The sequence below is a fragment of the Eubalaena glacialis genome, chromosome 3 (genome assembly GCF_028564815.1).
Source record: "Eubalaena glacialis isolate mEubGla1 chromosome 3, mEubGla1.1.hap2.+ XY, whole genome shotgun sequence".
In the NCBI taxonomy this organism is placed as follows: Eukaryota; Metazoa; Chordata; class Mammalia; order Artiodactyla; family Balaenidae; genus Eubalaena; species Eubalaena glacialis.
Window position 1 is genome coordinate 173,793,206 of NC_083718.1, and position 27,827 is coordinate 173,821,032.

Genomic DNA, 27,827 nt, shown 5'->3' on the forward strand with positions numbered 1-27,827 from the left:
CCACGCCTGCCCTGCACGGTCTGCTCATTCGATGGCCTGTATTAGCAGCTGTTTTCTAGGCACTGCCAGGGGCTTCTCAGTGGACCTGAGGGTGGGCATGAAGTCACCTTGCTAAGGGGGGTGGGCATGGGCTTGGGCAAAATCTGTGGCATATAAGTGCCAGAGAGAACACAAATCATGTCCTGTCTCTGGGCCCGTTTCTCCATTTTTATTCATTCATTTAACCAACATTAACTGATCACCTGCTATGTACCAGCCTATAACCCAGGGCCAGTAATAACAACCATGAGCAGGGCTGTGTAACGATGGGAGGTGACGTACCACACCCAGCATGATTTGTAGGGTGCAGTAGGTGCCCAACAGATGGTAGCAGCGGTCATTCCTGATACTGGTGACAAGGATCAGGGAAGGATTCCTAGTGGAGATGGCATTAGGGCTGGACCTTCATGGATGGGCAGAGCTTCACAGGGAGAGAAGAGGAGGAGGCTTCCGGATGGAAGGCAAAGACTGAGCTAAAGTTCAAAGGTAGAAAAACCCTATGTGAATCCAGAAGTCTGAAGAGATGGCTGCAGAGCCTTAGAGGCCAGGATCAGAAGTTGGACTCCATCCTGGTTGGAGCAGGCAGGGATTATGCCCATTCTCTCCAGGGCTGAGGAAGGAAATGCCCCCACCTTCTGCTGGTTCCAGCCTGGGTGGGGTGTCCCTGGGGAGGGACAACAGGAGGAAGTCTTGTTTCATGTCCTCTCACCAGCCTGGCCCCCTTATAAACTGGCCTCCTCCCTCAGGGGCTCCAGCAAGGTGGGCCCACTCTGGACCCCACTCTCCCTTTTGCTCCTCTTGTTTGCGGAGCCCGCCTGAGAACCCAGGATGCCCCAGCTGCCCAGGTAGAGGCCTAGGGCGCCCTCTGTACCCATCTGCCCTCATTCCCTCCCTAGGTATCCTTCTCCCACCCAGGCTCACTAGCCTCAAGGAGCAGTGTGGGAGTTTGATAATCTGGGCTCTGCACAAAAACATATGCAAATAGATGCAAATGGTGAAAAACCTTGCCAGCTCCGGAGGCCAGTGTCCTGACAGCTAGAATCTGGGGGATGAAAACAGAAGTGCAGAGGGGTCTGGGAGAGAAATGCCCACTCCCCCCATGCCCATCCTGTGCCCACCCAGCCCCATGTCTCCCTGCAGAACCCAGGGAACTGGAAGCCAGCAAAGTTGTCCTCCTGCCCAGTTGTCCTGGAGCCCCAGGAAGTCCTGGGGAGAAGGGAGCGCCAGGTCCTCAAGGTGAGAGATGCTGTGGAGCAGGCAGGGACCTGGGGCAAGCTGGGGAGGCTGGGGTGCAGCAGTTAGTCTGTGCTGAGAGCCCATGAGAAAAGGGCAAGGAACCTACTGCGTGCCAGGCTCCAGGCTGGATGCCCAGCATCCGAAGATTGGTCCTGTAAGGTAGGTGGTACCATCCGCATTTTGCTAGGGAGAAAATGAGGCTCAGAGAGGATAAGCAGTTTGCCCACATTCACAGAGACAGGAAAGGCTGCAGCTGGGATTTGATTTCTGGCTCCAAATCCCTCGTTGCTTTTTCGCCCCTGACACGGGGTGGGACGTAATGCATCTCTGCTTTGGGATTTCAGGGCAACTTGGACCACCAGGCAAGATGGGCCCCAAGGGTGAGCCTGGTGAGTATGTGGGGCCAGAGGTCTCCTCTTCTTTCTTTGCTCTGTCCCTGCCTCTGCTTGGCTGCTGCTCAGGAATTGGCTATGATTTCTCTCCTGCAGAGGGGGTGGAAGGCTGGGAGGAGTGGGGAGAATTAGAAGGACCTGGGCACCCTCCCCTCTGGTGGTTAATGGGCATTCCCTTGGAGGTACTCAGACCTCAGAGCCAACACTCATCTTTCCCTGGGGCAGGAGATTCAGCAAACCTGCTCCGGGGCCAGGAGAGTGAGGCCGCCTTCATAGGAGCCAGGCACTTGGAGTCAGTTGGTGCTGGGGTGTTGGTGGACCCCAGGTGTGGCCCAGCGCACCTCGGAACCCCTCTTCAGGGGTCCAAAGGAATCAAGAGGGCTCCTGGGTCCCACACTTGGCCTGTTCCATTGCCTGTGAGGGGGGTGGGGGTTGGGGAATAACTTGGGGGCCTCCCTCAGTCCATCTCCCCTTCCCCAGGCCCCAGGAGCTGCCAGGAGCTGCTGAGCCGGGATGCCACCTTGAGCGGCTGGTACCATCTGTGCCTACCCGAGGGCCGAGCCCTCCCAGTCTTTTGTGACGTGGACATCACAGAGGGCGGCTGGCTGGTGAGCGAGTGTCAGGGAGAGAAGGGACTCAGAAGTCAGGCCCAGTGGGCACTTCTTCCCCTTGGCCCCTAGGGGGAGCCAGAGCCCACCAGAGCCAAGGCATCCCTTAAGCGTAACTCACTAAGGAATGAAGTCTGAGAAGGCTTCACGGAGGAGATGCCATATGAGAGGGCCTTGAAGGCTGTGTAGAAGTTGTCGAGATAGATGAGGTGCAGGAGGGCATTCCAGGTATAGGGAAAAACAAATGTAAGGAGGCAGGAGAGTACAAGAGGGTGTGGGGGGACTGTATGAATGAGCTGAGAGCAGGTGGAGTGGTTGGCTGAGGTCTACTGCTGTGGGTCAAGCATGGACTGAGGGCCCCTGAAAAGACCAGTTCACAGAGGGCACTGAATGACCCACTGAGGAGTGTGGAGGGCAGTGGGGAGCCATGGAAGAGTTTTAAGCAGGGGAGGGACCAGGTCGGACATGTTTTAGAAAGAAGACTCAGGCTACACTGTGGCAGATGCATTGAGTGGGGACCAGACTGCAGGTAGGGACACAGGTTAGGGCAACTGCAGGGGTCGGGGCAGGAGAAGAGGGTGGGCAGTGGCAACAATGGAAGTAGAGGCTCTTAGACTGAAAGATATTTAGGAGAGAAACTCTGCAGGGCCTGGGGTCTGCTTGGCTTGAAGAGGAAAGTGGGGTTGGGAGGGAGCATCAGGGTAAGGCTGGGTGGGCCTCTGGAGGTGACCTCTCTGCTCTAATATCTTGGTTCTTATGATAGTAAATTAAAGCAGGTTATTTTGAAGCTGACCCCCAACTGGACTGACTGTCTCCGGAGGACAGGGACGATGTTTATCATTTCAGTTCCCCCAGGGCTTTCGAGGCTGCAGTGTGAAGTTGAGAGTCAGTAAAAGGTAATAAGTGTGTGTAGAGCTCATCAGCATATTCACAGGCAAGGGTCATTTGGACTCACACTTTATCAACAAGCCCCCAATCCAAAGAGGGGGTGCCTGTCCACCTGCCCCCCACAGTGCATCCACTCTCAGCTGCCTCTGCCCCCTGCTTCTCCTCATCCCATGCTCAGCCTGGAGTAATGGCTGCCGTGCTAGCCTTCTCTGCCTCCCTAGCTATTCCAGCGGTGACAGGATGGTTCCGTGGATTTCTTCTGCTCTTGGTCCTCCTACAAAGCGGGTCTTGGGAGCCAGGAGTCCGAATTCTGGCTGGGTAATGAGAATTTGCCCCAGCTTACTCTCCAGAGTAGGCACTCAGTAGGGTCCAGGGAGCTGGAGGGGCATTTCCCTGACATTCTGACTTCCCACCTGGGATCTGAGGATTCCTCCATCTCTGCCTCCCTGTCCCCCAGGTACCTGGGAGCTGCGGGTGGAGCTGGAGGACTTTAAAGGCAACTGCACCTTTGCTCACTGTGGGGCCTTCCACCTCCTTGGGGAGGCAGGTCACTACCCAGCTAGTGCTTGGCAGGTTCTCAGAGGGCACTGCAGGTGAGCGAGCCTACAGTGGGGCCCTGGAGTAGGCAAAGAAGGTGAGGGAGGCTGGGTTCTTTCCCAGGGCTGCCACGGCCTCCATGAATGACCCAGGACAACCCCTTCCCCTCTGTGGGCCTCAGTTTCCTCATCTGAAAAATGGCAGTCGTGAGACAGGGGGGTGTAGGAGTGAAGAAGCTGGGCTCTGGAGGCAAACAATCCTGAGTTTAAGTCCAGCTCTGTCATTTACTAACTATGTGACCTTGGGCAAGTCCCTTCTGGGTCAGAGCCTCAGTTTCCTCCCCTGTAAAATGGATAAGGAGGCAGGGAGGGAGGGTGTGGGAGACCTCTGAGGCTCTGTTGAGTGTTAGCATTATCTGCCTTTTTTTTTTTTTAATACTTATTCATTCATTTATTTATTTAGGCTCTGCCAGTTCTTAGTTGCGGCACGCGGGATCTTTAGTTGCGGCATGCATGTGGGATCTAGTTCCCTGACCAGTGATCGAACCTGGGCCCCCTGCATTGGTAGTGCGGAGTCTTAGCCACTGGACCACCAGGGAAGTCTCCAGCATTATCTGCTTTGGAAGAGGAACCAGAGAAGGCTTTTATCAAAGAAACACCAGCTGTTGAGGAGAAATTTGAAAGAGGGAAGTGGTTATGAGGAGGTGCCTCAGGAGAGCCCCCTTTCCTGCCCAGGCTTCTGAGAAATCCCTCCAAGCTCTCCCTGGCACAGTTGCTCAGGCTGCAGATGGGAGCTGGGAGGAGACAAAGGAGCAAGAGGGAAGCTGAGGATTCTGGGAGGGGACAAGGTAGGGGGAGGAGCCAGTGGCTTTGGAGCCACAGTCCTGAGCTCAAGTCCCAGTGCCCCTGTGTAGCCTTGGGCAAACACCCTGGCTCCTTGGCACTGCTGTTTTCTCATGGGGCCTGAAAACATCCACCTCACAATTGCTCTGAGGCTCCTGTGAGATCATCTCTCCAAGGTGCCGGCACCTAGGTGCCTCCCATCCCCTTCCTGCCAGGGGACTCCCTGAGCTTCCACAGCAGGAAGCCCTTTACCACCTATGACACCAACCATGATACAAGCAAGAGCAACTGCGAGGTGACTGTCCGTGGTGCCTGGTATTTCAGATTCTGCTATCAGTCCAATCTCAGCGGGCGCCACTGGATGTCCGAAGCCACTGCCCATAAGTATGGCATTGACTGGGCCTCAGGCTGTGGCATGGGCCACCCTTACCACAGGGTTCACATAATGCTTTGCTAGGGCACCCTGGCAACAAGCAGGGTTATCTTATCTCTCCCGTACAGTTTCTGGACCCTCAGCTACCCCTCCCCATTGCTAACCATCTTTGCTCCTCTGTCCACGTTAAAAAAAAGAAAATCACTTTAACCCTTTCCGGGCTTGCAGACCTCTTCCAGTTATTGGGAAAAACTCACAAGGGCAGAGCAGGGACACAGGTTTCAGTTCCATTCAAGGAAGATATTCCTTCCAGTCAGGAAGACGGACGAATTGGCCTCAAAAGGTAGTGAGGCTTCCATCCCAAGAGGTGTGCAAGCCAAGGCCAGAGGAGCATTGAGTGGTGGACTTGGAAGGATTCAGGCATCCACTGACAATACTCTTGGGCCCCCTGGGTCCTACAAGTGTATGGTTTTGTGGTGGGAATTGCACAGCTATCTCACCCTCTCTGTTGCCCCCGCCTTGTCCCTTCTAAGTTGTCTCACACACTAATGTCTCTGGAGATCCTTTCTTTCAACAGACCCTGCAGGGGGCAGGGCCTGCAATTCCCACCTCTGCTTTAGCCCTGGCCTGGGCACACACACTCATATATATGTGTGTGTGTGTATATATATATATATATATATAATATTTATTTATTTAAATCTTCTTTGCGGCATGTGGGATCTTTTAGTTGTGGCATGCGAACTCTTAGTTGTGGCATGTGGGATCTCGTTCCCCGACCAGTGAGCAAACCTGGGCCCCCTGCATTGGGAGTGCGGAGTCTCAGCCACTGGACCACCAGGGAAGTCCCCCGGGCACACGTCTTACGAGTGCCTGCTGTGAGCAGTCCACAGTGGTTGGCGTGCACAGGGGCACAGGCTGTCCCGGAAGCCGCCTGTCTCAGAGGTTCTGGCGGGAGAGGAGGGAGGGAAGACGCCGAGTCCCGGGCCGCTAGGGAGCGGTGCTGCCCCAGGGCCGAGGGTGGAGCTTTCCCCGTCGTCCAGGAAAGGGCTGGGCCCGGCCTACATGTGAGGGCAGGAGAGAGCGACTGCCGGCGCTCTCCTGCGGAATCCGGGTGGTGAGCACTGCCTGACCGATTCCCGGGATCCCCCACGTGACTCTGAGTCGCGGATCATCGGATGCCCAAGATTCCCGGGACCCCAATCCCCGATTTCAGATCCTCAGGACCTTACAAGTCAGAGGCCGGATTTCGCCCTGGACACCAGATTCCCAAACGGGACCTCCGGCCGGACTCCAGATCTCCAGATCTCCAGATCTTCAGATCCCGTAGGAGATTCCCGATCCTGACCTGATTCCCGATCCCGAGATCCCGGTATCTGTTGTCCCTGGCTCCTGTCCCGCCCCGGGTGCCCAAAGCCCGGCGCCCGACGCCCGAGCGCCCCCGCATGGCGGGGCAGTGCCTGAGGTCCGGAGCCGCGGAGCGCGCCGGCAGCTGCTGGCAGGACCCGCTGGCCGAGGCGCTGAGCCGGGGCCGGCCGCTCGCGGCGTCCCCCGGCCGGGGCTGCGCGCGAAGCCGGCCGCTTAGCGTGGTCTACGTGTTGACCCGGGAGTCGCAGCCCTTGGCGGACCCCGAGACTGGAGCCGAGGCGGAGCCGCTGCCTCTGCGCTGCCTGCGTGAGGCCTGCGCGCAGCTCCCCGGACCGCGGCCACGACCTCAGCTGCGCAGCCTGCCTTTTGGGACCCTGGCGCTGGGAGACACCTCAGCGCTCGATTCCTTCTACAACGCGGGTGAGCGCTCCTGGGGGCGGGGCGGGGCGCTGGGGCGGGGCTTAGGGTCTTGGGAGGAGCCGAAGGGGCGTGGCTCGGCGACTCCCGGGAGACCCCGAGGTGTGGGGTGTAGGAGGCTATGCGGGCATAAAGTGAGCTAAAGTCTAGGGGCTCGAGGCGGGGCCGTGACAAAAGCGGAGTTTAGGGGATCTGGAGCACGGCCGGACTCGGGCAGGTATTTAGCGGGTCCAGGTCTGGCTCGGGGTTCAGGGTTGGAGCTTAAGCACTCTGGAGTCGGCACCGTGCCTAGGGAGAGGCTGGGAGCGGGGCAGGGTGTGGTATCTCAGGAATGGGATTGGAGAACTCAGCCTCGGGATGATCTCGCACGGAGCTCATGACGGAGAATCCTGGGAGGTGGAACTTGGACTGGGGAAAGGAGCCGTAACATGTGGGCCTGGAATTCAGGGGTCCTAGTATACTACTTCCGAGGATCCAGCTGGAGAGGCAGAAAGAGAAGTGAAGGGGACCAACTGCCCAACTGCACTGGATTCTAGGCGAGGGAGCTTGGGTTATGAGACCCCAGTAGTTCCGAGAGAATGGGCCGAGCTGGGGGGGGGGGCTGGAGGCGGAGCAGGGTCGTCCGGGGGCGGGACCAGAAGGCGGCTATTCCCGCGCGGGTCACCCCGCCCTCTCGCCATCCCGGATGCCCCGCCCCCGATACTTATTTGTTCATCCAAGAGTCCAGGAACCGTACTTGCAGGATGTCCATAAAACCTCAGCCTAAAAATGAAGGCTGACTCGACCTTGAGGACACAAAGACACACACACAGAGTCACAGACTCACAAATCGTACATATCTTGATTCACATAAACTGTCGCAGACACTGTCACACACAGAGATACAGACACAGCAAGCTGCACACACACACACACACACAGAGGCACAGTGTACACGCACAGGGCATGTGTGTATACACATGTGTGTACACACAGCACACTGCTCGTGCCAGCCCCTTTCAAGAGACTGGATTGAGAACCCAGGGAAGGGGACTTTTATCTTTGCACAACTCCTGCCTCTCAGATGGCCTAGAACAGGCTCCAGACTGGTGCACAGCCTCCCCTTCTCTGTGCCCAGTGTCCGCAGGCTCTGAACAGTGGGATGTGAGTCATAGCCCAGGGAGCTCCACTCTTTTCCTTGCAATACTATAGATACAATTTCTGTATGAGCCAGAGGGACCCTAAAAGGGGGAAACTGAGGCCCAGAGCAAAACTGGACCCTGCTGGAGTCACAATGGGAAGGCAGGCTGAGCCAGGATGGATCCCCAGGCTCCTTCCCCACAAGCTGGGCTTCAGGGCTCAGGGCCCCCACCCGTGTGCCCGCAGATGTGGTGGTGCTGGAGGTGAGCAGCTCCCTGGCGCAGCCCTCCCTGTTCTACCACCTGGGTGTGCGGGAGAGCTTCAGCATGACCAACAACGTGCTCCTCTGCTCCCAGGCCGACCTCCCTGACCTGCAGGCCCTGCGGGTAGGTGGCCAGCGGGCTGGTGGGGGCCGGCACAGAGCTGGGGTGGCCCTACTCAGAACACCAGTATCTGAATGTCTGTCCCCCACAGGAGGACATTTTCCAGAAGAACTCGGTGAGCAGAAACCACCCCTACTCCAATGTGCCCTTTGACCTCCATTATGACCTCTGACCTCCACTATCTTTCCTGGCCTCCTCATTCCTCTCTGACCTCCCTAGTGCCCCTTGACATCCATGTGACCCTTTGTTCCCTATTGTCTCCCTTCATGAAGTGTGCCCCTTCCCTGCTATTTTAGTCCCCACTGGTGCTGACCTCTGACCCCCTCACTGCCCCTCTCTAACCTGGTACTGACCTCTGACCTCCACTGATTCCCACCTCCCTCCCACCAGGATTCCGTTGGCAGCTACACGCTGATCCCCTATGTGGTGACAGCCACTGGTCGGGTGCTATGTGGAGATGCGGGCCTCCTGAGGGGCCTGGCTGACGGCCTGGTACAGGCTGGGGTGGGCACTGAGGTGCTGCTCACACCCCTGGTGGGCCGGCTTGCCCGCCTGCTGGAGGCCACGCCCACAGACTCCTGGTAATGGGGGCCCTCAGCAGGTGCACCAGGAGGAGGCTGGTGAGGGTACAGTGGGCTGGGGCTGAGGGGCAAGCCCGGCCATTCTTTCTCCCCCCCTTCCCTGCCGTGGACGTCAGTGGCTATTTCCGGGAGACCATTCGGCGGGACATCCGGCAGGCGCGGGAGCGGTTCAGCGGGCAGCAGCTGCGGCAGGAGCTGGCTCGCCTGCAGCGGAGACTGGACAGCGTAGAGCTGCTCAGCCCAGACATCATCATGAACCTGCTGCTCTCCTACCGTGATGTGCAGGTGTGTGCAGAGAGGCGGGCAGTGGGGGCAGCGGCATTCAGTGTCGGACAAACCCGAGTCCAGCTCCTGGACTCACTTGCTCACTGGTGGCTTTGAACAAATTATCTGACATCTCTGAGCCTCGGTTTCCTTGTCTGTAATAGGGGATGATCATGTCTCCCAGGGCAGCTGGGAGGCTGGGGCACACAGTGGGTTCTCCGTGTAAGGTGTGGTGTCTACACTACCTGCTGGGCCTGAAGGAGGTGTGCAGAGGATGGTGGGTGGGAAGATGGGGTGTCGGGGTGGGAGGGGACCCCAGCTCAAGGTTTACCTCAGGGTCTGTGGGCCGATGGGACCCACCAGAGGCCATCAGGCCAGTGCGTGCTATTCCCTCCTGCAGGACTACTCAGCCATCATTGATCTGGTGGAGACACTGCAGGCCTTGCCCACCTGTGACGTGGCCGAGCAGCACAATGTCTGCTTCCACTACACATTTGCCCTCAACCGGTGGGTAGCAGAGCAAGGCTCAGGTCATAGCACATGGGGACATGGGTCTCTGCTGTGCAAAGTCATTGCTGTCTGCAATCACTGCTGTTCAAGGAATTTGCTGACCAAGGTCACACTGATGTCAAATGGTCCCTATTGTTCCGTTCTTGCTGCCCAGGGTTGGGTGGGGTGGTGGTGCTGCCCTTGGAGTGGTCACAGCCATCCAAGGTCACTGCTCCTCAGAGTCATTGCAGCTAGAAATCACTTCCATCTGGGATCACTACCTCTAGAAAGATCAGAGCTGACCAGAGTCACTGCTATTCTGGGTTCATGATTGTCAGACCCTTGGAAGGGTCCCTGCTGTTCAGGGTCTGGGGGTTCCTAGACAGAGAGCGGAGGCAGGGCCATCAAGTGGGTCCCCAGCCTTCTTCCCCTTCCCCTAGGAGGAACAGGCCTGGGGACCGGGAGAAGGCACTGGCTGTGCTGCTGCCACTGGTACAGTTTGAGGGCTCAGTGGCACCTGACCTATATTGCATGTGTGGCCGTATCTATAAGGACATGTTCTTCAGCTCTGACTTCCAGGATGCTGGGCACCGGGAGCAGGCCTATCACTGGTAAGGGGCCCAAACAAGTGGACAGTGGGCTGAGCTAGAGGGATGAGGAATGAGGCTGTGGGCATCAGTCCAGCCCCGCGTCCTCCCACCCTTACCCCAGGTATCGCAAGGCTTTTGATGTAGAGCCCAGCCTCCACTCGGGCATCAATGCAGCTGTGCTTCTCATTGCCGCCGGGCAGCGCTTTGAGGACTCCAAGGAGCTCCGGCTCATAGGTGAACCCCAATCCTGCACCCCTATCCCCTACCCACAGGAGCTCAGAGAGGCCTGGGGAGAGGGCAGGGAGAGAAGACACTGGGCTGGAGCTGAGGCCGACTCCATCCCCTTTTGGACCTGTTCTGCCTGAACCTACCCCTGTCCTGGGCCTTCGTGAGCCCTTGAGCCCACAGCTGTTCCTAAGCTCACACCTGTGTTCCTTACACACTGAATTCCATGTACACTTGTTCCCAAACCCTCACCTGTGCCTGAGCTCCTACTCCCACCTGAGGTCTGGCCACACCTAAGTTTTTACCCATTTCTATGTTCCTGCCCACATGAATTTTGTGGCCTACACCTGGGCTTTGCCCGAAGTTGTAATTACATTCAATACAACCCATGCCCCTCCCTCCCAGGCATGAAGCTGGGCTGCCTGCTGGCCCGAAAAGGCTGTGTGGAGAAGATGCAGTATTACTGGGATGTTGGCTTCTACCTGGGAGCTCAGATCCTTGCCAATGACCTCACCCAGGTGGCACTGGCTGCAGAGCAGCTGTACAAGCTCAATGCCCCCATATGGTAGGTGGCCCCTTCTGTGGTGGTCCTGGGCTGGCCTGGGCTGTCAGCTTCTGCACCTATATCCACTGGCATCTAGTCTGAACCTCTTTCAGACCAGTGCCCATGGCACCCAATGGCCACATTCTGGCTGCATCCAAGCCAGTCTACTCTCCCTGGCAGTGCTAGCTGGTGCCTGGGCTGAGTTGAGGACAAGGTTGTGTCTGCAGGTACCTGGTGTCTGTGATGGAAACCTTCCTGCTGTACCAGCACTTCAGACCCACACTAGAGCCTCCTGGAGAAAGCCCACACCACGCCCACTTCTGGCTCCACTTTTTGCTACAGTCCTGCCAGCCACTCAAGATGACTTGTTCCCAAGGGGAGCAGTGCTTGGTGAGGCCCGTGGGGTGTGGGACCTGGGAGAGGGGCAGGCCCCTTTTGACCAACCCCTCTCCCCTGTCATCTGCAGGTGCTGGTCCTGGAGATGAATAAGGTGCTGCTACCAGCCAGGCTGGAGGCTCAGGGTACCAACCCGGTGAGCACAGTGACAGTGAGCCTGCTGGAGCCCGGTAAGCAGGTGATATCGCCGGTGAGTCACCCCCATTCACATCTATGCACCCCTTCTCTCCAGCCTTTCCCCCATCCCCAGACCCCTCTCCCGGTCCCCACACCCCTCTCGGACCTTTTTCTTCTCCCAGGACGTTCCCTCCAGCTGGACCTTCCCGGTGGCCTCCATCAGCGGTGTCAGGTGAGAGGGGAGACCTGGGGGAGGTCGGGCGGGGGCGGGGGGTGGGCGCTGCTGGGCTGCCCGGCTCACTGGGGTTCTTCACCCCTTCCAGCGTGTCGAAGCGAGACGAGCGCTGCTGCTTCCTCTACGCGCTTCCCCCGGCTCAGGACGTCCAGCTGTGCTTCCCCAGCGGAGGGCACTGCCAGTGGTGCGCGCAGCCCTTCAGGGTCAGGGTGCTCTGAGGGCAAGGATGCTCGGTGTATTGAGGGAAAGGAAGGGATATGTTCCCTGGGTGCTCTCGGCAAAGAGGGGACAGTTTCCGCCCAAGGTGCCCCTCCCATCAGTCTGATCTCGGCCCCTCAGGTTCTGCGGGCTGATCCAGGCCTTGGTGAAGAATCCGGACTCCACGGCGGCCGCAGAGGAGGCGGAGGGCGGAGGGGAGGTACTGGAGGTGAGGAAGGGGTTGCTGGGAGCTTGAGGAGGGGGAAGGGCTGAGGGCCCAGGTGAACCCCGCATCTCACCCGCCCCCCCAGTTTGATTATGAGTACACGGAGTCGGGAGAGCGGCTGGTGCTGGGCAAGGGCACCTACGGGGTGGTGTACGCCGGCCGCGATCGGCACATGCGGGTGCGCATCGCCATCAAGGAGATCCCGGAGCGGGACAGCAGGTTTGGGACCTGAGGCCCCGCGGGCGGGGCTCAGGGGTCGGGGTGGGGGTGGGGGGTGGGGGACCAGGTGGGCGGGTCAAATGGGCGGGACCGCGAGTTGAGAGGGTCCTGTGGGCGGGACTGCAGGCGGGGATGACGCAGATGCCCAAGTGGTCGAGCCGAGTGCGCGGGCTCACAGAAGCGAGAGTACGAGCCCAGTGGGCCCAGGCCTGTACGCAGAACTGCAGGGACCCGGAGGGTGGGCTGTGGTCTGGAGGGCTTGTGGGCTGGGTGATTAAGTTGCGGAAGGTCGGGGGCCGGAGTGCTGGTGGGCGGGGCAGATCCTGGGGGCCTGCCTTGCTGGCGCTGGAGTTGGGTAAGCATCTCTGCCCCAAGCTGGCCTGTTCTTCACTCCCTACCTGCCCCCAGGTTCTCTCAGCCACTGCATGAAGAGATCGCTCTGCACAAACGCCTGCGCCACAAGAACATCGTGCGCTATCTGGGCTCAGCCAGTCAGGGCGGCTACCTCAAGATCTTCATGGAGGAAGTGCCTGGAGGTTCCTGCCCTGTGTGGGATGGGAATGGAACTGGAGTTGTGGCGCATGGGGCTGGAGCCAAGCAGGGGTGGAGAACCCTCCGGGAAAATGAACCCTGGCGTGTGTGGGCGGTGTAGCCCAGAATTAGCTGAGGCAGTGCAGTTGGGTGATGGAGTCTGGGCCATGGCCTGGCCTTTGAGCAGAGAACTGTGGGCTGGAGTAGGTGGGTGCCAATTATGACCTTGGACTCATCTTCCCAGGCAGCCTGTCCTCCTTGCTGCGGTCAGTGTGGGGACCCCTGCAGGACAACGAGAGCACCATCAGTTTCTACACCCGCCAGATCCTGCAGGGACTCAGCTACCTGCACGACAACCGCATCGTGCATCGAGATATCAAGGTCAGCGTGTAGCTGGCTCACCCTGGTGGGGAGTGGGGAGGAAGAGATATGGCCCCAGACAGAGGCTGGCAGTTTAGACTAAGTGGGCAGACCCTTTGCAAAGGGTTGGGGAATTCATCAAGAAGGTTCCCCAGAGAAGGCAAGAAGTTCAGATCTGAAGCTAACTTCCAGAGGGGGATAAGTGGGATGGCAGGGGGAGGAGGTTGATAGAGGCAGGGTCAGGCTGGGAGTCCCAGGAGTCGGGGTCTCGGGATAGGGTCCTGTTCTGGCACCAGGAGCCCAGCCTGATGTCCGCTGAGCACAATGTCCACTCTACTCAGGGGGACAACGTACTGATCAACACCTTCAGCGGGCTGCTCAAGATTTCCGACTTTGGTACCTCCAAGCGACTAGCAGGCATCACACCCTGCACTGAGACCTTCACAGGTAACGGGGGTGGGGTGGTGAATGGGGTTGCTGACGTGGGGCGGAGAACTCTTGTGACCTTCCAGGGAATGCTGTTTCTCCTGGGCATGGAGTTAGAGGTCTAATGGGGGATGGAACCCGGGGCAGGTGACTGAGCCAGGGGTGAGGTGATAGAATCTAGAACTGGAGCTTGGATAGCTGATGACATTGAGTTTAGTCCCTGAAACGGAGCCCAGAAGTGTTGACGCGGGCTAAAGGTCAAAGCGGATGATGCAATCCAGGATAGATGATGGCACCTACTGTGGATGATGGAGCCCGTGAACGTGATGGAGCCTGAGATGAGTGAGGAGACTCAGGATAGATGTTTGATGACCAGGGGAGGTGATAGCAACTGTTTTGGATACTAAAGTTCAGAGTGAATGCAGGTGGTCAGAGGATGATAGAGCCCCCTGCCGCCCCCACAGTGACAAAGCCTAGATGCGCATTATTGCTACTGCTCCTGTCCTAGGGACCCTACAATATATGGCCCCAGAAATCATTGACCAGGGCCCACGAGGGTATGGGAAGGCGGCGGACATCTGGTCATTGGGCTGCACTGTAATCGAGATGGCCACAGGTCGCCCACCCTTCCACGAGCTGGGGAGCCCACAGGCTGCCATGTTTCAGGTGAGATCCCTCAGGGCCTGGCTTATGAGGTGGGGTGGGGACAGACTGGGCCCTGAACACCTCTAAACTTGTCCCTTGTGTCCCCTCCCTGCCCTCTTCCCAGGTGGGCATGTACAAGGTGCACCCACCAATGCCCAGTTCTCTGTCAGCCGAGGCTCAAGCCTTCCTCCTCCGAACTTTTGAGCCAGACCCACGCCTCCGAGCCAGTGCTCAAGCACTGCTGGAGGACCCCTTCCTGCAACCTGGGAAGAGGAGCTGCCTCCCCGGCTCCCCCCAACATGCTCTAAGGTCCTCAGGTACTAAGTGGGTGGAGGGAGTGAGCACGCTGGGGTGAGGGCAGAGGAGCTGTGGAGGTGAGAGGGCTCAGGGGGCCCCGGCTGACAACCTTGTCCCTCCCTCAGACACCCCTTCCGCCAGCCCCACTCCTTCTGCTGACTTGACCTCCCAGTCCCAGACATTCCCGCGCCCTCAGGCACCCTCTCAGCACCCTCCCAGTCCCCCCAAGCGCTGCCTCAGTTATGGGGACACCTGCCAGCTCCGGTAAGAACCCAGGGTCCTGGGGTGGGTTTGCTTCATCTGGTTTTGTCCTGGTACGCTCCCTCCAGAAAAAACCCTCCTTGGGGACTTGGGCACTTTGACCACTTGCAAGGATGGCATTTGGTGCCCTCCTCCCAAATGCTCTTACTTATATTTATTGTGCCCTCTCAATGCTGAGTTCATCTCTTTTATCCCTGTGAGGTGGGCATGAAAGTAAAAGCCAGGATTCAAACTCTGAGGTGGAAGTAGCTGGACAGTGTTGCTGCCCACCCTCCATCAGCCGCTCTTCACTGCACCCAGGGTGCCTGAGGAGCCTGGGGCCGAGGAGCCCGCGTCCCCTGAGGAGAGCTCGGGGCTGAGCCTCCTGCACCAAGAGAGCAAGCGCCGGGCCATGTTGGCCACGGTACTGGAGCAGGAGCTGCAGGCCCTGGCGGAGAGTCTCCGCCTGGAGCAGGAACAGGTGGGCGGCTCGCCCCGGCGCCCCCTGCTGGTCGAGCACCAACAGGACTCCTGCTGAAGGCCTCCCCCGTCCCTCCGCTCCCCACCCCACCGCGCCCCGCACCCTCCCACCAGCATCTCCCCCGGCTCAGGCGGGAATACTCGCTGATGACCTTCTCTTCCTCCTCAGGGTTCCCATCTGGGGAGGAATCATGTGGAACAGCTACTGCGCTGCCTCAGGGCGCACATCCACACTCCCAACCGCCGGCAGCTGGCCCAGCAGCTGCGGGAGCTGCAAGGGCAGCTTCGGGCCCAGGGCCTTGGGCCTGAGATTCTGCAAGGACCGCTCTTCGCCTTCCCGGATGCGGTGAGGGAGCTTTCTCAGTTAGGGCTGCCCAATAAGAGGTAGTGAGCTCCCCATGCTTGGGAATGTACAAGGACTTGATGTTGCAAGATTCCATGTCTTCCCAGATAGAGCCATCGGGAAAGGGACAGCTGCCCAGTCCTAGCTTCCTAGCCCCTCTTTTGATCCCAAGCCCGCCCACCCCACTTGCCTCCGATAGAAGACTTTCTAGGCCTTTCCAACTCAAGCCCCATCTCTGTTTGAAGCTCAGCAGTCTCAGCCGCACCCTTCCTCCTGCTCCAGGTGAAGCAGATCCTCCGCAGGCGCCAGATCCGCCCACACTGGATGTTCGTGCTGGACTCGCTGCTCAGCCGTGCTGTGCGGGCAGCCCTGGCTGTTCTGGCCCCAGGTGGGTGGGGGATTGGCGCCTGCCTGCCTGCCTGCGGGGCGAGGGTGTGATCCTTGGGGGCGTGGCGAACACAAATTGGGCAGGTAGGGGCGTGGTCAGTGAGGCCCCGGCTTGACCCGGCGCCAAGCAGGGGGATGGCGTAACCAAATGGATATCTCCCAGGCTGACACTGCCTAGCCCGTGCCCAGAGCCCCGTGTCCTCTGCCGATGTCTGGGGTCCTAAATGGGCATTCTCGCCCTGCCTGAGTTCACCCCACTCGGATTGGCAGAGGCGGAAAAGGAGGCAGTCCCACCGAAGTTGGAGGAGTCCAATAAAGAAGAGGAGTCCCAGCGGATGCAGCAGGAGACCCCAGTCCGGCGGAACCTGCTCCCAGGGGAACCCGAGCAGGGCACCCCACCTTCGATGGTGCAGCTGGGCCTCTTGCGAGCAGAGACCGATAGGTACAGCTTCTGGGACTCGCCCATAGCCTCTGCAGGAGCTTCACCCCTACGCCCCCTCCATTCTATTGCCTTCTGCCTTCTAACAGGCTTCGAGATGTCCTGGCTGAGAAGGAACGGGAGTGCCAGGTCCTAGTGCAGCTAACCCTACAGCACGTCAGTGGGGAGGCCAGGACCTGGGCCCAGGCCTCAGAGCCCCCAGGTGAGTGGGAGCAGGCTGGAGAGCTCGAATGGTGGGTGTGAGGCAGCTTCTTGGCAGAGGCATCCTTGGGTTCACCAGCTGACTTCTCCCTGACAGCTGCTCTCACAGTGGACCAGGGCCTGGTGCGGTGGCTACAGGAACTGAATGTGGATTCAGGCACCATCCAGACGGTGAGTGGGCGAGTACTGGCAGTCCCTGACCCCCACCAACCAAAGACTCCATCTATGCCCATCTTTCAGCTCTTCACACTTTCTCCCTCTGATGCAGAGAATCTCAATACTGAATGAGCACTTTGTATATGCCTCCCATTGGACAGATGAGAAAACTGAGGCCCAGAAAGGAGTGTGATCTGTCCTAGCATGTTGGTAGTAGAACAGAGCTAGTTCCTGGGTCTCTGGACCCACCTTTCTCTGATTTTACCTCTCCCTGTTTCTGTGTATGTGTCTTTGTCCACAACTAGCTACTGAACCACAGCTTCACCCTCCATGCCTTACTGACCTGTGCCACTAGAGATGACCTCATCTACACACGCATCAGGTATGTCCTGGGCCCTTGAGGGATAACCCACACATATGGCCTCATGCTGTCCAGATCCTGACACCACCCCCCTAGTTACAGGCCTGCCTGGGTTCCTCTCTGAAAACCATAGGGACCCTAGGGTCCCTTGGGGACAGAGGGGGCATCAGGCAGATAGTGGGTACCAGAGAGAGAGCCCAGGGCCTTCTTCTGCCTGAGCCTCATTGAGCCTGGTACCCCCAGGGGAGGGATGATATGCCGCATCTGGAGAGCCATTTTGGCACAGCGAGCAAGATCCACGCCAGTTACCCCTGGCCCGCAGGAGGCTGAATGAGGACATTGGAGACAGGAGGCCAGACCCAAGGATGGATGAATGCAGGAAACACAAGAGGCTTCTGACACACCTGCCCCAGGACCCAGGGGCAACTGGAGGAGGCCAGGTGGGTGGGGGTCAGGGTAGGGCCCAAGCCTAGCCCCAGTGGGGGGAACCAACCAGAGAGGTGCCTCAAGCTCACGGAGTACCAGCAGGCAAAGACTATTAAACAATACTTTTGTACCCTTGGGCCTTGGCGATGTCTGAAGTATGGGGAGGAGCCCTAGGACCAGCTCCCTAAGGTCTTTATGTCTGAGTCTAAAGTTCCTTCATCTGGCCCTCTTCACTTTCCTGCTATCACTGCCCTCCCCACACTCCCACCCCCAAGCCGACAACAGCCCCTTGTTGCCCTCAGAATAGACTTTATTGACTTTAGCCAAGGGCAGGCCCTGAGATGGGGGTCCAGAAAGAGGGGTTTTGTAGGTCTTGTAGGGCAGCTATGTCCTGGGGGCCAGGTTGGTTCTGAGGGGCAGAAGGCCATCCACCCACACACATGGCCGCTCCAGGAGGGTCTGCCACAGCTGCCTCTCCTCAGGTGTGGAGTCCATCCAGGGCACCTGGAGCCCATAGCTGCTGCCTAGATGTGGGCGGGCAGGGGTGGAAGACATGGTCACGCTGGACACCCCAGGTCCCAAGGAACACCTGCCTGGTCCCAGATCATGCACTGTCACCCCCACATTCTCCGTGGATACCAAAGCTCAGGAAAGGACAGAGAAGTGCCCAGGGCCACGTGTCAAGCCCCTGCCTCCTAGCATCGGGTCCCCTCAGGGCTCTGCCCCACTCACCGGTGCCCAGGCTGAGGCGTGTGCCCCCCAGCTGGCGACTGGCCAGGGGCCCATGGTCCCAGAGAGAGAGCTCAGCACAGGCCTGGCGCAGGTCAGCAGGGCCGAAGCCATCATAAACCATGGTGTGATTGAACATGGGGCTGAGGCTGCGTCGCACCACCCTTGTCCGTTGGCGGCTGGCCCGGCTGTCATCAGGCAGCACCAAACTGTGGGGAGGTGGGCTGGCATCAAGTGGCCACCCCCTCACACTCCCCAGAACCAACCAGTCACCGAGTCCTACCCATACTTCCTCACAATGTCCACGTACTCTGGCTCCCGCCTGAGAACTGGCCTCAAACCCTCAGTATCCTGGGACCTTTGCGCCAACCTCCTCTCAGATCTCCTGCCTTTAAAAGTTATAATACCTATTCACAGGACCCCAGAGTAATGTCTCTGAAATGCAGTTCTGCTACTCCTCAGCTCAATCACCTTCACAGCCCCCCAGAAGTAGTTTCCAAACTTTTTAAAGCCTTGGAGCCCTTTCTGCAAGACAAAAATATTACTCAGAAGTACAAAACCTAAAAGAAAAACAATGTCTCCTGTTGAATCAAGGCTGGGAACTCAGAACCTCATTGGCCTACCTCTATTTTACTCTCTGAGGGTGGGACAGCACCTGGAGGCACCCCTAGAATTCCTCCGGTGCTTACTTTCAAAACCACTGAACTGCAAGTTCAGGACCAAACCCCACAGCCTGGCTTTCCAGGTCCTCCATGGACAGGCCCCTGAGACCTCCCAGGTCTCAGCCTCAGCTCTCCAACAAGTCCTATGCTCCAGTCACTGAAATGCAGCTGCTCAGAGGAGTCCTCAACTCTCCTGACTCCAGGCCTTTGCTCAAGCCGTCCCCTCCACCTCTGCTCAGCGGTCAAAGCCCAGAGTGGTGAATCAAGGGTGGGTGATTAGAAGGGGTTTGTTGAAGGTGGGGAGCTCCACTGCATGAGAAGGGAAGGGAAGCGGGGAAGTACCGATGCCCCTCACCATTGTATGTAGGTATCCAGGGATCCTGGGCGCAGAGGCACGAGGTCCCGAGCTTCCTTCACCCAGAAGTGCAGCTCCCCGCTCGGGGGCAGTCCTGCGCCTGCGAAGAGGCTCGGCTCAGGCCCTGCCCCAAGGACAGACACTTGTCCCTCACCCTTGCAGGACAGAGATTCCCCGCCTCTCAAGGCCCGTCCAGCTTGGCCTCTCGCCGGCGGTCACTCACCCTCAGAGCCAGCGGGCACGTACTTGAGGGACAGAGAGAGCAGTCCGCGGCTGGGAAGGTCGTTGGGAGAGGGCGGGACCTGCGAGAGGCGGGCTCGTCAGGGGGTGGGGACAAAGTCCTAGGGAAAAGGGGCCGGAAGGGAGCGGAGTCTCCAGACACCGACGGGGCGGGCCTATCGGGGCGGGGTCTTGGAGGGGGCTGTCGAGAGAACGGCCTGGGGAATCCGAGAGCCCCGCCACCGGCAGTCAGGGACAGACCTCTGCATGGGGCCGTAAGGTTTCGAGGCTGAGGGGGACTGGGGGAAAGCCCAGTGCGGTAAAGGCGGGAGATCTGTGCCGCGGGTCTACCCGCGCGGGCCAGCTGCTCACCCGGGGCTGCAGGGGGAGCCAGGTGGGCTCGGAGTCCCAGTCCCACGTGTCCAGGGGCACTTCGACTTCGCCCAGAAAGATGTTGCGACCCAGGCTTTCGCGGTGCCACACGGACAGGCTCAGCACGCGGCCCCGGAGCTCGGCCTGCGGGACGGAGTACTGGGGACAGGAGGTGCACTTTAATGAAGCAGCGTCGATGGCCCCGGCCTCAGTGTTGCGGGAGTGTTGGCTGGGGCTTATCCTACCACGCTCCTTGCTGGAAGGAATCCTGGGGAGCCCCGGACGGTATTAATGGGGGTCTGGACAAGCGCCGCGCCCACCTCTAGACTGACATGTTGGAGAGCGCGTTAATGCGAGGCCCTCCCTGCCGTTCCTCCCGCAGAATGGAGGATTGGAGCGACCGGCAATGACGACACCATGGCTGCCCCTGCCACCCGGTCCCCGCAGGAAGGGGCGTTCGGTTCATTAATGGGTGGCCGCCCTGGCGTCGCAGCCTCACCCAGAGAGTCTCGTTGAAGACCGGGTTCAGATTCCGTTTCTTCACTGAGGTCTTGCGCTTGCTCTGCTTATCCGGGAGGAGTTTGCTTTTGACGTAGCTGGAGCGGGGCAGGTGAGGACCGGAGGTGAAGGGGGACCCCTTTACCCCTCCAGCCCCTTCTCCCCAGCCACAGCCGGGAACGCAGCTTCGCGTGCCAGGCCTCGTGCAGCGCTTTACAGGAGTTATCTCACCCAGCTCCCGCGTCTACCAAGAACGTTATTCCCATTTTGAAGATGAGGAAACTGAGGCCAAGAAAAGCGGTGGGGTTGGGCAGTGAGAGCGGCTCCCTAGTGCCCCTCCTCGCGGGGTCAGACACTCACGGGTCGGAGCGGCGGCGCCGGGCGGCGGCCAGGCCCTGGCACTGGATCACGTGCACGCGCAGCTCGGCGGCATCCGGCTCGTAGCGCAGCGCGAAGTGCAGGGAGCCGCGGACCTGCACCGCGCCCGCCTCCGCCTCCCCGGACAGGCTCATTTGGCTGCTGCTCAGCTGCGGGCGGAGGGTGGGGAGGTCAGGGCGGGCTGCGGGGCTCACGTCGGGGCCGGGGAAGGGGAGCGCGGAGGGTTCAGATGGGGGGGAAGGGGGGTAAAGTGAGGTAGCTTGCCTGGAGGCTGGAGTGTCAGGTCCGGGGGTCAAGGGAGGGGTCATGCAGGGGCAACGCCTCGGGATACGGGGAGGGGAGGCGCACCCCACCCCCACCCCAGGCCTTCTCCCTCACCCCCTCACCGTGGAGGAGTTGAGGCTGGACATGGAGGAGCTGCTGCTGAGCACGCGGTCGAGTGACAGGTCGGGCCCCGGGGCCTCCTCCCCATTCTCCAGGATCTCGGACGCCTCCTGGGTCTGAGGAGGGGGTAAGTGACGGGGGCGCCCCCTAACCCCCTGCCCCTCCCGCGACCGCTCTCGGTCCCGGACCACTCGCAGCCTCGGGCAGCTGCACTCCCCGCGCGGAGTCCGCTCCGGGTCTTGAGAGCAGCCGCGGGCCGCTCCCGCCTACCTGGGCAGGCGGGGGCTGCGGCTCCTCCTCTCCCCTCGAAGGAGGCTCCAGATCGGGGTCAGCCTCCTCGGCGGCGAAGACCTGAACGCCCCCGGGGCCAGGGGCTGGGAGGGGCACAAACAGCTCAGCGAGCCCCCTCCCCTGCCCGCCCTGCCCCTGAGCAAATTTGGAGGGACTGGTTTACAACCCCCATTCAGACCTCTGTCTGCCCTGCGGTCGCCGCCCCCTAAGCAGGATGAGGAAGGTGAACACAGGTGGCTGGGGTCACTTAGAGCTGCCTCTGATCCCCGCAACCTCTCTGTGCTCCCAACACACACCTTCCCACTCACCTTCTTGGGCCTGGGGCTCCTCCTCATGATCTGAAGCCTTTGGGGGGACATATGGTGAGGGGAAATCAGGTCCCTGAAAGAAGCAAGGGGTAGAAGTCACAGAGGGGGCCAGTGGTGAAGGGGTCAGAGGTTCCAGCTTCAGATTTTGCACTGCCCTCAGGGCAGAGCTGGCAACTAGCTGCAGGACCAGTCTGGCCTGTACTTCACACTCCTTCACACTTCAGGGCCTGCCCTACCTAACTCCCAGGGTCCCTTTGGTGGCATCTGAGTCTTGGACCTCACCCAGCTCAGTCCACACTCCACCCCTAGTAACCAATTCAGAGTTTCCTTTAGAGGATGGGCCCACACCCCCATTTGACAGAGGAGGATGACAGAGGCCCAGGCCAGGGTCTCCTGATTCTCAGGCTGGGCTCTTTCCCCAGCACATCCCACCTCCATGCCAGGGACACTGTACATTCATTCATTAGCCCATTCAGTCATTCATTACTCACCTCAGCCTCGCTGAACCTCTCTTGGGGGTCCTCGTCCATGGGGAGCCTGGGAGGAGGGAGAGGTATAGTCAGAGATGGGCCCCAGGTGACTGGGAGGCACCCTCCACTCCCTGCCATGCCTCCTCACCTGGGCTCCAGCGCCTCTTCGGTCTCTTTCCCAGCAGCCTCAGCCTCCGCATCGCTGCCCTGAGCCTGGTCTCCTGCACCCAGGTGAGAAGTTCTGTGAAACTCTCTTCTCAGGATGTCTGGCCCTTGGAGATGCCCACCCACCTCCTGTAGCCCATGGAGGGGTGGTGCCCACTCAAAGTCACACAGTGCCAGAGGCAGCTGGAACTGAAACCAGGGGCCCTCTCTCCTTGTCCACATACACCCGGTGACCTGGGCTGCCCAAGGCGTGCCCCACTCTGGGGAGCTCATCTCACCCCTGGAGCCCTTCTTCCTGCGGATGGAGGCACGAACAAGGTCAGAGCCAAGGTGGGCGTGGTGGTGCCGCTGGAAGCGTGCTTCCTGGAACCAGTCCCCTGTAAGGATCTTCAGCTGCCCAGGGTCTGCCAGCGATGTCCGGAGCTTGCTGGAGGATGGGGGAGGGCGTGGCTGTCACCACTCATGCAATCAACATTATCGCCACCCACTCTGTGCCAGGCCCTGTACCTGGGGCCAGGGATACAACAGCAAATCAGACTTGATCCCTGCTTTGGAGGAGCTCAGGTTGGTGGGGAGACTGAGTCCAGAATAGACAAGTACACTATAGTGAGGTAGAGCCATGATGTATGTAAGAGGGCCAGCTTTGCCTGTGAGAATACTGGAGGGCTTCCCAGAGGAGGTGACATGTGAATTGCTCTTAAATGACAAATTGGAGTTCTCCAGGTAGAGAAGAAAAATAATTATTATTCATTAAATGACTGTGTATAATCCTTCCTAATTCTATGAGGTAGGGCTCGTTAGCTCCATTTTACAGATGAGGAGAGTGGTGCTGGTACAAGCTAGGAAGTGTCTGTCCCCAAACACTACTTGTAAGTCCCATGCTGCTCTGCCATTGTGCTCTTCCAGGCAGGAGAAACATCATAAAAGCGAAGGGTGTGTTCGGGGACTGTGGATCACCCGAGTGGCTGTAGTGGACATTTTGTGTATGTGTGTCAGGGGGTGAGGCTTACTGGTGGAAGAGGCTGGCAGGGTCCAACCAGGGAGGCCTTGTGGACCACGCTTCGGAGCTTGCCCCTGACAGGAGATGCTGAGGAACCATGTGAGGTTTCAGGAGAGGATATTAAAGACAGATCTGGAGAGTCTCAGCTGCAGCATGGAGGGTGGGCCAGAAAGGGCAAGCCCGGAGGCAGGGAGGCCGGCAAGGGAGCTGGTGCAGCCACCCTGGGAGAGGTGATGAACTGAGCTGGCCAAGGGTGGAGTGGACCAGTGGGCAAAAACAAGATCTACCCAGATATCTGACAGGCTGCACATTGGTAGGAGAGAGGGTGGGAGTCACCCAAGTCCCCCAGTGCCTGAGGCCCCTTCCTCTGGGGCTCCCCTACTCTGCCTTACCTGACCCGTCCCTCCTCCAGCTGGCGCAGGTGAGCATCTCGCTTCAGGACCTTGGCAATAGCCTCTTGCTCCTCCTCTGTCAGGAAACTGAGATCCAATAGCCCATCAGCCTCAGGCTGTGGCTCATGTGCCATGAGGAGGCCAGGCAGGGACCAGAGCCCCTTTTGAGATGGGTGGCCCCTCTGGGGCATCAGCTGGGGCAGCACCCAGGCTGGGCACACGTGGCTCCCTGGGGGCAGAGCAAGGGTCAGGTAAAGGCCTGCCCATATACAGGGCACATCCTGGAGCCAATTGCCTTTTCTGCCCAAATATACACCCCCATGGTGGGCAGGGTACAAGCCCAGGAAGGCTGAGATCAAGGTGGCATGAGATGCACTCATGGACACATGCATACAGAGACCCATGAACATACTCAGGGACACACTCAAAGACATGTAGAGATGTACATGTGCACACTGATACATGTAGATATAGTTCCCCACAGTGAGATGCACACCTGGTCACACATGCACACTGACACCTATATAAAGACAGGCTCATGCATACCCGGTCCCCCATAAAGGGCCCTATGCAGTCATAGGCCCAGATCCATCTCCAGACCAAGAGATGTATGTAACATATCCTTAAACCTGCACACAGGCACATGCACACAGGGGAGACAAGGACCCACAGATGGGTTCACCTATACAAGAATAAGTCCAGGGACAAAGACCTGTCCTTAGATATATACAAATCACACACACTTTTGCACACACATACTGCATCCCCCAAACTAGATTGTGAGCTCCTTGAAGTCAGGGACAGGGCCTCATCCTCAAAGCCAGAACTGTGCACACAGCAGATGGTTAGTAAAAGTTTGACTAGTTAAATGCAGAAATACATGCACCTGCACACACATGGGAAATGCACACACATGAACACGCAGCCAGACGCACAGGTGCACACACATATCTGCTCACCACCCTGCCCCGGGAATCTCCCAACTTGGGTCCTTTCCCTCCACCCTGCTCTGGCCTATTGGGCCTTCCTGTCTGAGGCAACCTCCTGCCAGCTCGCAGCCTAACTTCCTCCCCTGGAGGTAACTGCTGCACCCACTCCCACGGAGGCCTCCAGCCCAAGGTTGCCCCTGCTGCCAGCCCTGCCCCCTGGCCTGGAGCCCCTCCCTAGACCCCTTTACTCTGGCCACATGGGTTCCCCACGCCCTGACCCAGGACCTGGCTGGGGTGGGACCTGGTGGTGGAGGCCGAGTGCTGCAAAGCAGCTCAGGTACCACGGTGACTCCGGAAGGAAAACATTTGCCCAGCCCCGAGGGGCGTGTGGACGTGGCAAGGGGCCTGTGACTGGGCCGTGGGCAGAGCCGTGGCCTGAGCCCACTGGGCGGTCTCTCCTCTCCTCCCGCCCCTTTAGTCCCCTCCCTCCTGGGGCACCAGGCAGGGCTGAGATGAGAAGAGGACACTCAGCAGGCAGGTCCTGGCTTGTGCCTGCCGCCAGCCTGCGCTCTGTGCCCTCCCAGCTGAGTCAGTGAGCCCCTCGAGCGAGCCCTCTCCTCCTGCTGCCCCACCCTCACCTGGGGGGTGGGTGGGTGTCTCTATCGGGTGTTGTGTATGACGCTGTGGAAATGCCTGTGTGACCGATGTTAACAGCATTTCCTGAACATCTACTGTGTGCAGGTCCTGGGTGTTGCAGACGCACGGTTTAGGGCTCTTCTAGGGCCTGGCGTGTGAGCCTGTGTGGCTGCCCCTGTGTTACCCGGTGCCGCTGTGAGTCTCTGTTCAGCAGGCGTCTGCAGACTGTGGGATCTGGGAGGCTGTATGTTTTGTGGGTGTGAATGTGGTATCACTGCATGTGTGTCTGGGCATCATGTCACAGTGTGGTGCTGCATGGGGGACTGTCATCTGTGTGATATGTTCTGTGACTTTCTGGGCGACAGCGCAGTGGGGTGTGTGCGCGTGTGTGTGTGTGTGTGTGTGTGTGTGTGTGTGTGTGTGTGTGTGACTGGGCTGTGTGTTGTGGTGTGTACTCTGGTGCCCTGGGGGCCACCAGGTGTGTGTGTATGAGTATGGAGGTGGAGGGACGTTCCACAGAACTGACCCTGCCCGCCCTTGTCCTGAGGTCTGCTTGGGCTGGGCTGTGGGCATCTGAGCCCAGGGTCCCCAGCAGCACACCCCTCCCTGCAGTCCCCTGTGGTTCCAGAGGCAGAATCCAGTGTCTGGTCCTCCCCACTCTGTTTCAACACTGATGGGACAGACCCATTGGTCAGTTGAAGCGTCTGTCCATCTGTCTGGCTGTTCCAGCCCCAGACACGCTCCACCTCCCCCCCCCCCCCAGGTCCTAGAGGGTGCTCAGGATACCAGGTGGCAGTGCCCACCCCTCGGAACACTGGCAGGGGCCCTCTGGCCCCGAGGTGTATTACCTGTAGGGGTCCAGTATGGAGGGGACACCTTCGTCGGGTAACCCCGGCTCCCCTGGCAGCTGAGTTTCTGGGACCAGAAGAAGAGCAGTGAGGGCCTAAGGCTGACTCAACCGGCAGCCCAGCGGAGTGGCTGCCCCACTGAGGAGGAAACACCTTCTCACAGGGCCTGATGCAAAACCGGGCCTGGACTCCCGGCTCCCCAGGGGCGCGGCCTGGGCTTTCAGCAACCCCAGAGCAGGTTTGGTGGGTAGGAGATGCCTGGGGCTTGGCCCCAGCTCCTCTGCAGACTTACTCTGTAACTCCTGTAACCCGAGCTGGCCCCACCCCCTCAGAGCCTTGGTTGCCCCATCTGTAGGATGGATAGCAGCCCCACCCTGCCCACTAAGGAGCTGATAGGAACTTGCTTTGAAAGCAAAGTTAGAAACATTTCTGAGAACCAGGGTAGTGGAAGGATTGCAGACTGCAGCCAGACAACCCTGAATAGTTCCTGCTGTGCCACTGTGTGACCTTAAGCAGGTCTCTCAACCATTCTGAGCTGCAGTTTCCTCCTGTGCAAACTGCAGGCAGCAGAGTGTGAAGAGCCTCTGAGAGAAATGAAAGTGCTTGGCACAAGCTGGCATATAGGAGGTACCAGGTGTTCCCTGGCCAACATAGTCCCCTCCATGTCCACATATGCCTCCCAGGAAGTGCTGGCCAGAGCAGAGCTGCTCTCTGTCCCCTCTGCCACCCCGGGCCCCATCTGTCTGAGGAGGCCTGGACTCTTCCAGGGCCAAAGTGAGGCTCCCGTACCCTCCCTCTGTCCGTGGGGAGCCCCTCTGAGCACCCCCCATTCTGCTCCCAGATTCTGCCCCACCCTGAGAATAGGTTGGGCCCTGGATTACATTTGCTTTGGGACCATGAGCCGAGGCCACACCAAAGCTTCCGGATCCCCCCAAGTCTGCTTCATTTCAATCTGCCTGTCTTGCCCCACCTGCACCATGGCTTAAAGATCAGAGGGCACCTCACAGACCCCCAAGAGGGGAGGTGGGTAAGGAGTGGACTCTAAGCAAAACCCCACTCCTCCTCCCCAGCTTCGGAAGCGGCTCCGGAAAGTTACCACCACTCGGAGCACCTGAGGGTCCCTCCTCCACCCCCAGCCCAAGGTCCTGCCTTCCCCGTTTATTTTTGCAAGTCAGTCTTATTTTCTGAGCCTCTTTTCCCTCATCGATTAAATAGGGGTAATAATCCCTCCTCAGATGGCTCTCACTACAGTTCAGTTAGATCCCTACCGGCCCTTAATAAATATGTATATGCATTTGTAGATGCAATAGCCATTGAATATCCACTGTGGGAACGGTTACTGTGATGTCCGCCTCTTCTGTCAAGTCTCCCGGAATGGGAGAGGAGTGGCCTACAGTACCCTCACCCCTTCCCATCATTCTGTCCTGGCTCCTCCCAAGGATGCTTCTCTAACCCTCCCACCTCTCGGCTCTCACCATGGAAGGCATCAAACTTCACTGTCTATTCTTCTGGCTTCTAAACTCCCTTCCTCTTTCTGATCTCATGTCCTTGCACCTGTGACCCTCCTGGACCCCTCTCCTGCTGTCTTCTCAACCCCAACTCCTCTGTGTCCT

The 27,827-nt window shown here is 59.0% G+C and overlaps 3 protein-coding genes and 1 non-coding gene across 7 annotated transcripts; 2 read left to right on the plus strand and 2 right to left on the minus strand.

The window, feature by feature from the left end:
- Nucleotides 1-1,187: 1,187 nt before the first annotated feature.
- On the plus strand, nt 1,188-5,026 carry FCN3 (ficolin 3). The gene is given in 7 exon segments (XM_061186924.1): nt 1,188-1,275; nt 1,620-1,664; nt 2,148-2,275; nt 3,385-3,514; nt 3,621-3,718; nt 3,720-3,756; nt 4,758-5,026. Coding segments are annotated over 6 exon segments (657 nt in total). The 5' UTR covers nt 1,188-1,275; nt 1,620-1,642; the 3' UTR covers nt 5,000-5,026.
- TRNAG-ACC (transfer RNA glycine (anticodon ACC)) lies at nt 4,226-4,298 on the minus strand. Its single transcript has one exon. It is a non-coding gene; the product is annotated as a tRNA-Gly (tRNA).
- A 956-nt stretch (nt 5,027-5,982) lies between the features above and the next one.
- MAP3K6 (mitogen-activated protein kinase kinase kinase 6) lies at nt 5,983-17,713 on the plus strand. Of its 3 annotated transcripts, none has more exons than XM_061186925.1 (29): nt 5,983-6,703; nt 8,066-8,205; nt 8,294-8,317; nt 8,593-8,783; nt 8,900-9,068; nt 9,448-9,554; nt 9,977-10,147; nt 10,248-10,360; nt 10,757-10,916; nt 11,123-11,285; nt 11,362-11,481; nt 11,591-11,640; nt 11,732-11,827; nt 11,983-12,070; nt 12,153-12,286; nt 12,695-12,822; nt 13,062-13,198; nt 13,519-13,624; nt 14,112-14,269; nt 14,373-14,565; nt 14,671-14,809; nt 15,107-15,266; nt 15,435-15,611; nt 15,891-15,996; nt 16,266-16,437; nt 16,524-16,636; nt 16,733-16,806; nt 17,097-17,173; nt 17,396-17,713. In XM_061186925.1, exons 1-29 carry the CDS (start codon nt 6,361-6,363, stop codon nt 17,484-17,486), a joined length of 3,900 nt encoding a protein of 1,299 aa, XP_061042908.1. In that variant the 5' UTR covers nt 5,983-6,360; the 3' UTR covers nt 17,487-17,713. The 3 variants fall into 3 exon arrangements, with proteins under 3 accessions (XP_061042908.1, XP_061042910.1, XP_061042909.1); XM_061186926.1 differs by lacking the exon at nt 5,983-6,703 and adding an exon at nt 6,871-6,917; XM_061186927.1 differs by lacking the exons at nt 16,266-16,437; nt 16,524-16,636; nt 16,733-16,806; nt 17,097-17,173; nt 17,396-17,713 and adding an exon at nt 16,159-16,187.
- A 167-nt stretch (nt 17,714-17,880) lies between these two features.
- Nucleotides 17,881-26,327, minus strand: SYTL1 (synaptotagmin like 1). 2 transcript variants are annotated; one of them, XM_061186928.1, is made up of 15 exons: nt 26,215-26,327; nt 23,802-24,030; nt 22,688-22,836; nt 22,393-22,465; nt 22,266-22,311; nt 21,775-21,847; nt 21,446-21,549; nt 21,178-21,291; nt 20,774-20,940; nt 20,415-20,511; nt 19,916-20,074; nt 19,548-19,626; nt 19,325-19,424; nt 18,311-18,516; nt 17,881-18,102 (listed from the first exon to the last, which is right to left on the minus strand). In XM_061186928.1, the coding sequence occupies exons 2-15, from the start codon at nt 23,990-23,992 to the stop codon at nt 17,963-17,965; spliced, it is 1,698 nt and encodes a 565-aa protein (XP_061042911.1). In that variant the 5' UTR covers nt 23,993-24,030; nt 26,215-26,327; the 3' UTR covers nt 17,881-17,962. The 2 variants fall into 2 exon arrangements, with proteins under 2 accessions (XP_061042911.1, XP_061042912.1); XM_061186929.1 differs by lacking the exon at nt 26,215-26,327 and adding an exon at nt 25,032-25,061.
- Between the last annotated feature and the right edge of the window lie 1,500 nt (nt 26,328-27,827).

Bases quoted from the DNA above. Each gene is read 5' to 3' on its own strand.
- MAP3K6 (XM_061186925.1), top strand. From the start codon at position 6,361: ATGGCGGGGCAGTGCCTGAGGTCCGGAGCCGCGGAGCGCGCCGGCAGC. The intron at 11,641-11,731 runs GTGAGAGGGGAG...CACCCCTTCCAG, and splicing joins GCCTCCATCAGCGGTGTCAG to CGTGTCGAAGCGAGACGAGC. The intron at 12,823-13,061 runs GTTCCTGCCCTG...TCATCTTCCCAG, and splicing joins CATGGAGGAAGTGCCTGGAG to GCAGCCTGTCCTCCTTGCTG.
- SYTL1 (XM_061186928.1), bottom strand. From the start codon at position 23,992: ATGCCCCAGAGGGGCCACCCATCTCAAAAGGGGCTCTGGTCCCTGCCT. The intron at 21,848-22,265 runs GTGAGTAATGAA...TGCTTCTTTCAG, and splicing joins AGAGGTTCAGCGAGGCTGAG to GGACCTGATTTCCCCTCACC. The intron at 20,075-20,414 runs GTGAGGCTGCGA...TCCTGTCCCCAG, and splicing joins TCTTCAACGAGACTCTCTGG to TACTCCGTCCCGCAGGCCGA.